The sequence below is a fragment of the Xenopus laevis genome, chromosome 4L (genome assembly GCF_017654675.1).
Source record: "Xenopus laevis strain J_2021 chromosome 4L, Xenopus_laevis_v10.1, whole genome shotgun sequence".
In the NCBI taxonomy this organism is placed as follows: domain Eukaryota; kingdom Metazoa; phylum Chordata; class Amphibia; order Anura; family Pipidae; genus Xenopus; species Xenopus laevis.
Genome location: NC_054377.1, coordinates 122382230 through 122389212, shown reverse-complemented (window position 1 = coordinate 122389212; position 6983 = coordinate 122382230). Strand labels below are relative to the sequence as shown.

Genomic DNA, 6983 nt, shown 5'->3' with positions numbered 1-6983 from the left:
GTGCAGGGCAACACTGCATTATATTTTCATTACTTTAAAACACTTTTATTTTTTGATGTTACTGTTCCTTTAACTGATCAATTTACATGAAAAATAACATTGAAAGAGTAAATATTCCCACTTTACTATTTGTCTTTGCAGATATGTGGGGGAATGTAATAAAAGTCAGTAACGGAAAAAATATTCGCAATGAGAAAAGTGATGCCTCCGTGCGAAAAAAATTCCCTTTGCGCAAATTTAATATAGCTTTTGCGAACCCGAAAACTGTCTAGCGACCACTTCCCACATTAGAAGAAGGTTTTTGAGTTTTATAGTTTGTGCCAGTGCGCAGTGAATGTAATAAAACGTCTTACTGAAAAAGTTACGTTTGCTCAAAAAGATCATGACACCTTTAAAGGAGAAGGAAACCCAGTCGGCGCAAAAACCCTCCCCTGCGTTGCTTCCCCTCCCCCCTGGCCTACCTGTCTCGCTGGGCAAATGCCCCTAACTTGTTACTTACCCTTCTGCGCAGGTCCAGTCTATGGAGTTCACCGACGCCATCTTCTTCTAAGCGATCTTCTTCCTGCTTTGACCGGCGCATGAGCAGTAGGAGCATTTCGCCGGTACGGATCTACTGCGCATGTGACAAAAGTCACAAAGTGAAATCGGAAATCTTTGTGACTTTTGGCGCATGCGCAGTAGATCTGTACCGGCCAAATGCTCCTACTGCGCATGCGCCAAAATGCCGGTCAAAGCAGGAAGATCGCTTGGAAGAAGATGGCGTCGGTGAACTCCGTAGACTGGACCTGCGCAGAAGGGTAAGTAACAAGTTAGGGGCATTTGCCCAGCGAGACAGGTAGGCCAGGGGGGAGGAGGGAGGGGAAGCAACACAGGGGAGGGGGGAGGGTTTTTGCGCCGACTGGGTTTCCTTCTCCTTTAAGCACTTCTTAAAAAGTGGGCAATGTGCAATAAAAATGTGCAATACGCAATGAAAATTCGCAATGCAATAACAGTTTAAGAATATTACATTGCAAAATGCAAATTTGTATTCTTATTTGTGCAAATTATTTTGCTCTTTGCGACTTTTATTACATTCCTCCAATAGACTTATAAATATCCCACAGGTGATAGACATAAACTCCCCAGTGATCATAAACAGATTGTTCTGTTGCCATTGCCGTCTATAGAAAGTGTCTCTTCAGAGGAAATCCCAATATAGTAGTAAACACTCATATGAATAAATGCAAGCAAAAAAAAAAAAAACAAATCCTGTGTTAACATTAAAATATACTCTTGCATTTTGCTATTTAAGTTGTGGAAAAAAAACAAAAAGACAACCACTACCAGCCCCACAGAGTACAGACAAAAGAGAAATAAAATAGTTTTTCTTTTTATTAAAAAGAGCCAATGGTTATTCCAAAATATAAATTCTCTCTTGACTCATGATTTCATTTTACAATGTACAATTTCAGAGACCGGCGCAAGAAAATGTCATTGGAAAAAAAAAAAAAAAAACAGAAATGATAAGAGCTTTTTTGCCCCAGATGATATTCTACATTCACCTTCTGCAACAAGACAGGTACATTTTTTGGCAGTATTACAGTTTTAACATGGAATGAAGATAAAACATTAATGCAAATCAAGGCAGAACCGGGACACATAGATACTTGTACAATTCCTGATTTATTTATTCTTTCAGCTTTTTAACTAGAAACTGTCATTATGTTGTAATTTTTGGAGGGGCTGTTCTGGCCAATTCTAAGTGCATCCTTGCAGCTGGCATGGCTTTCTAGAGGTTTGCCACCTGCTGCCGCTCCTTCGTACAATACGCAGATGGACCCGTCTTCACCAATGCGATAGGAGACTTCAAAAGGGTCAACCCAAAGTGTCAGCTCACGGGGGAGAAGCTGGAACAGTCTCAGATGGCTGAGCCCAATGTGACCTGCCGCCTGTCCTATCAAGGGGTCCATTTTGTGGTTGATTCTCAGGCAACGGTACCCTGATCCTTTGAAAGGGTTTTGCGGAAACCAGTGGTGTTTATAATGATCTGTTGGAAACAAAGAGAGGTGGGGGTTGCGGGGAGGGCAGGGATTTAGGAGGAATAGGGGGAGGGATCAGATAAAGACTCGTTTAGACATATTCATTCACATAACCAGTAATTCAAGTATTGTTCACAGAAAACACTTCACTGAATAAGTAATAAAACAGCCATTTTTAGGTGCCCCTCTCTAAAAAGAGTAAGCAATGCTCTAGTTATGTGTTCTTGGGCAACATTTAAACTCACTAATTGTTATAGTATCTATTTGTGTATGTACATATGGGGCCAGCAAAGGTTTCTCACTGAGATTAACTGTATGGGTCATCTAAATTAAACACAAGGAAAAGACTGAGGAATGAAGTAAGATCTATATATATATAGATAAATACAATTCTGGTAGCGAGATAATTCTGCATATGGCTAACCAAGTGATTATCTCTGCAATAAAGTAAAATGTTTCTCACAAGAACCTGCAGTAGGTTTTTATTGTTCCCAAATGGGGGTAAAGGGGACAAAAAAAAAATCTTGAGAGCAGTTGTATGAAATAAACGGTTGTTTTTTAAGCAACAAAAATATATCTTCTGACCTCTGAACCGGCCTAGAACTAGACAGAATAATAAGGTCCGTGATTAATGAGACTGCTGCTCCACCCACAAAAATAAAACAAAGATGTTTGTCTTTCAAGGGGAAACAGAAAATAGCAAGGCATACAAAACCACTGGGTCCATCTATATATAACAAAATGATCATTGGTGTTGTACGCTGTAGTGTACTTATGTTGTAGTGTTCAACTACAACTCCCAGGGATTGACAACAACATATGGAAGGGCCATGGGGGGAAGCTGTATGGGGATCCTGGCAGGGCCAAATTGCCAATCTGTGGGTTCAGAGGGGCTGCTGTAAAATGCCATAGACAGTCACTATTTATTGGGCTGCCGGGGGCCTCTGTGTGTCTGAAATAAAAGGGCTGCTTAAAAATCCTAGTCCAGACCTGGATCATGGGAATTGTAATAAAACAACAGCTCAAGATAAAACATCATACAAGTAAGGCTGGCTACATATAGAACATACGGTTTAATTTAGACTAAAATGTTTTAAAAGTAGGGATGCACCGAATCCAGGATTCGGTTCAGGATTTCGCCTTTTTCAGCAGGATTCGGATTTGGCCAAATCCTTCTGCCCAGCTGAACCGAATCTGAATCCTAATTTGCATATGAAAATTAGGGGCAGGGAGAGAAACTGTGTGACTTTTTGTCACAAAACAAGGAAGTAAAATTTTTTTCCCCCTCCAACCCCAAATTTGCATATGCAAATTAGGATTCTGTTCGGTATGCGGCCATATCTTTCGCAAAGGATTCGACCGGATCCAAAATAGTGGATTTGGCGCATCCCTATTTAAAAGCTAGAACTCATAAGCCCCCCATACACGGGCCGATAAAAACTCGGCCTGTCGGCAGCTTATTGGCCCATGTGTGGGGCCCTCCGACGGGCTTCCCCGATCGATATCTGGCAAAAAGTCGTCCGGATCTCGATCGGGGCAGGTTAAAAAACCGGGCAGCATCTATGCGTGTATCCGACTGCCCGTATCAGATCCATTATGATCCGATTGTGGGCCCTCGTCCACTTCAATGTGGGCGTATCGGGGAGAGATCCGCTCGTTCGGCGACATCGCCAATGAAAACAGTGTGGAATCCAGTAGATTCCTTTGAGATGCAGAAACCATTGGTGCATTCATATCCTGGCTGCTTGTTTGTAATGTTCATGCTCTTTGTTGGTTACAATTGGTGACATGAGGATAAATGTGAGTGTGAGAAGCTGGTGTATATGAGTGGAGATGTTTCCATATAGTCAGAGCCCTCTTACCCTTCATGGCCTCCTGTAGGACCTGGCAGAAGTGCTGCAGCTGCCTCTCCTCGATTGCTCCTGTTGTTTTCAGCAATCTGGTGATAAAAGCAGCCGCTGATGAGATCTCAGTCATCATTGTGGCACTGGCAGGGTCCCACCACCATAGAACAAGGAATGCTCAGGAGTGCGGGGGGATATCAACATCAACAGCAGCTGTTCTCCGCCCGGGACTCTTTCCTCGATCGAGTAGGCAGGATAGCGTAGTACACGGTCCCTTTGTGATCTACAGACAACTTTCTGCCCCCGATCCTTCCGCTGGTGTAGGAGAAGCAGGCCAGAGCGATCAGTCCGATGTTCAGCTGGACCCCCTCTGTAGCAGGCAGGGGATGGGAAGGACCTGCTTCTGCTGATGTCGTACAAGGGGGTATAAAGTCATTAAACTGTTTGGGTTTTGTTTACTCTCCTCCTCTGTCACTAAGCCCCGCCCAGGCCTTAGCGTCGCGCTCGCTTTAAGTCTGATTAGCGCGATCTGTTGTCCTTGTACATAGGCTACGTTTGCAGTTGCCGTTGTGTTTGATTGCCCTGGCACCAACTGCCCAGCTAGCGAAGCGCCAACACTGCAGGCCGCAGCTGGTAAACAAGAAGCGGGGAGGGACCAACGGGAAGACACGCCTTCTGTTACGTCACCGGGGGCGGCCAGCGCGTCGTCGGCACAGGTTTGGTACAATGTATAAATAAACACACGGAAGCGCTCTGACACGTCATGGGCTGGGAATCTGCCTAGCAACAAGTGGGAGGTGCGTGGGCTGAGGCTTGTGTGTGGATGGATCTGCCCGGCAACAGGTGAAAGAGGATTCAGTTGGTACATTCCGCTCAGCCATCTGGCCTAGGAAGAGCCTATGTTTCTACTGTTCGAGGGCTGGCAAAACTAGCAGCCATTGAGTCTACCAGCAATAATAACTACTGTCTTTCTTTAATCTGCTCAGTGCTATGCGCTCTTTTTACTTGTGAGACGGCTTTTTGATTTAGTGAAGATATTTCAGAAACAGTACAGAATTTTTAATTCATTATATTTAAAAAAAAAAAAAACAACTTCTTATTTCAGTATGCTAAAGCTTATATTAAATTTTCGTTTTCCCTTTTAAACTACAAATTCAAACTTGTCTGAACACCACTTTTTAAGATTTTGCCAATTTAACTCCACTCTTTGGATTCAACATTATTAATAGAAGCTGCATGAAAGACACAACTTTACCAACTTCAAATGACTGCACAATGTTCTGCCTGACAGAAATACAGTGGTGTGAAAAACTATTTGCCCCCTTCCTGATTTCTTATTCTTTTGCATGTTTGTCACACAAAATGTTTCTGATCATCAAACACATTTAACTATTAGTCAAAGATAACACAAGTAAACACAGACATACCTGAAAGACAGACTGAAAGGAAACCACATTAAGCTGGCCATAGACGTGCAGATTATTCCTTATGTCTGATGAACGATCGGACCTCGCAATCTCCCGTCCTACCACTAACCATTCAGATTAAATGAAGTGGTAAAAAGAACAAATCAGACGATGTTCTGGTCATTAAATAACAGAGAGCAAGTTATGTCCAACAAATAGTAATTACAGTCACCCTTTGATATCATCAGATTTCAAATTCACTTATCGTTAGCGGATTTAAATCTTTTAACCTGTCTGATCAACTGAACGGCTGATTGCCATGGTACGAAAGATGTCGGGATGATCCGAAAATCGTACAAATCAACTCTATCTTTGCGTTCTCTGATGAACCATTTCCCAACATCCTTAGACTTACAGTGTATTGAAACCCCCTCCCTTACCTTGATCCACTGTGAAGTGATGGCTTCTAGAACTTGAAGTCCCTCTATTTTCTATAATATACACTGCACAGATTCTCTGGAAAGCAGAGAGACTCCCAAGTTCTAGAATTCATCACTTCACAATGGAACAAGGTGAGGGAGGTGTTGGATAACTATGTGAGACTCAGGGAGACAAAAAACAGACTTCTTTAAAAATGTTTTTTGTAGGGATGCACCGAATCCACTATTTTGGATTCGTCCGAACCCCCGAATCCTTCATGAAGGATTTGGCCGAATACCGAACCAAATCCGAAATTAGGCGTGGAAAGTGGAAAACATCTTTTACCTCCTTGTTTTGCGACAAAAAGTCACGCATTTTACCTCTCCGCCCCTAATTTGCATATGCAAATTCAGATTCGGTTCAGCCAGGCAGAAGGATTCGGCCGAATCCTGCTTAAAAAAGGTTGAATCGTGGTCGATGCATCCCTATTTTCAGAACTTACCCAGCTGCTTTTGCTGAACTGCAACCCCTAAAACCCCTGAAACCTTTTTTTTTTTAGCACAGACATAGTCTTGTAGTATAACATTTGTTTTGGGCCTAGTTGACAGTGTTACAGATATAGGAATACAGTTTCATGTCAGATATTTTTATTTCAAAAGAGCCATAAGCACATTCTGCCCTAATCTTAAACATTCTAACTGTAATTCCATTTTTCACAAAATACCGGCCTTCCTATATATTTTTCTTTTTTTCCTATAAATAACATTGGGACAACAGCCCTCATTTTTACTGGCCAGGCCAATAAAATACCAGCCAGGTGGAAACCCTAGTGGCAGCAGAGTAGCAGCGGATTCTCGGCCTTTGAGGTCGAGATCAGCTACATGTGTACCTAGCCTTATGTCTTGTATTTGAATCCTCTTACTCTATAACGTGATGTGGGACAATGGAGCCATAGGCATAATAACAATCATTCTAAAACTGACAAACTATTGGAGGAGGTATTTTAGGGGTCTCAGCTGAGAAGTTATGTAAAGGCCTGAAGAAGAATCAAGGTATAGTATCTGTTAGAAGGATACAAAGATAGCCCTAAAAAAATATCCAAATATAGCACTTGCTAGTTCACGCTGTTCATACCAGATATGGTATGGTATACTTTATTAAAGAGAAAATAAACACAGCAGCAGTACTGCTGTCTATTAACTCGAGTTGCCACGGGTGGGTATAAAGTCATTAATTAATATTTTCACTTGTGCAATGTCACTAAATCCGGTCCTTTCCAAGAAAAAATTGGCAGA

General features: G+C 42.2%; 1 protein-coding gene across 1 annotated transcript; it reads right to left on the bottom strand.

Moving 5' to 3' along the window:
- Positions 1-1353: 1353 nt before the first annotated feature.
- On the bottom strand, positions 1354-4444 carry MGC75753.L (Novel protein of BTG family L homeolog). The gene is given in 2 exon segments (NM_001093510.1): positions 1354-2026; positions 3881-4444. Coding segments are annotated over 2 exon segments (462 nt in total). The 5' UTR covers positions 3999-4444; the 3' UTR covers positions 1354-1682.
- Positions 4445-6983: the final 2539 nt, after the last annotated feature.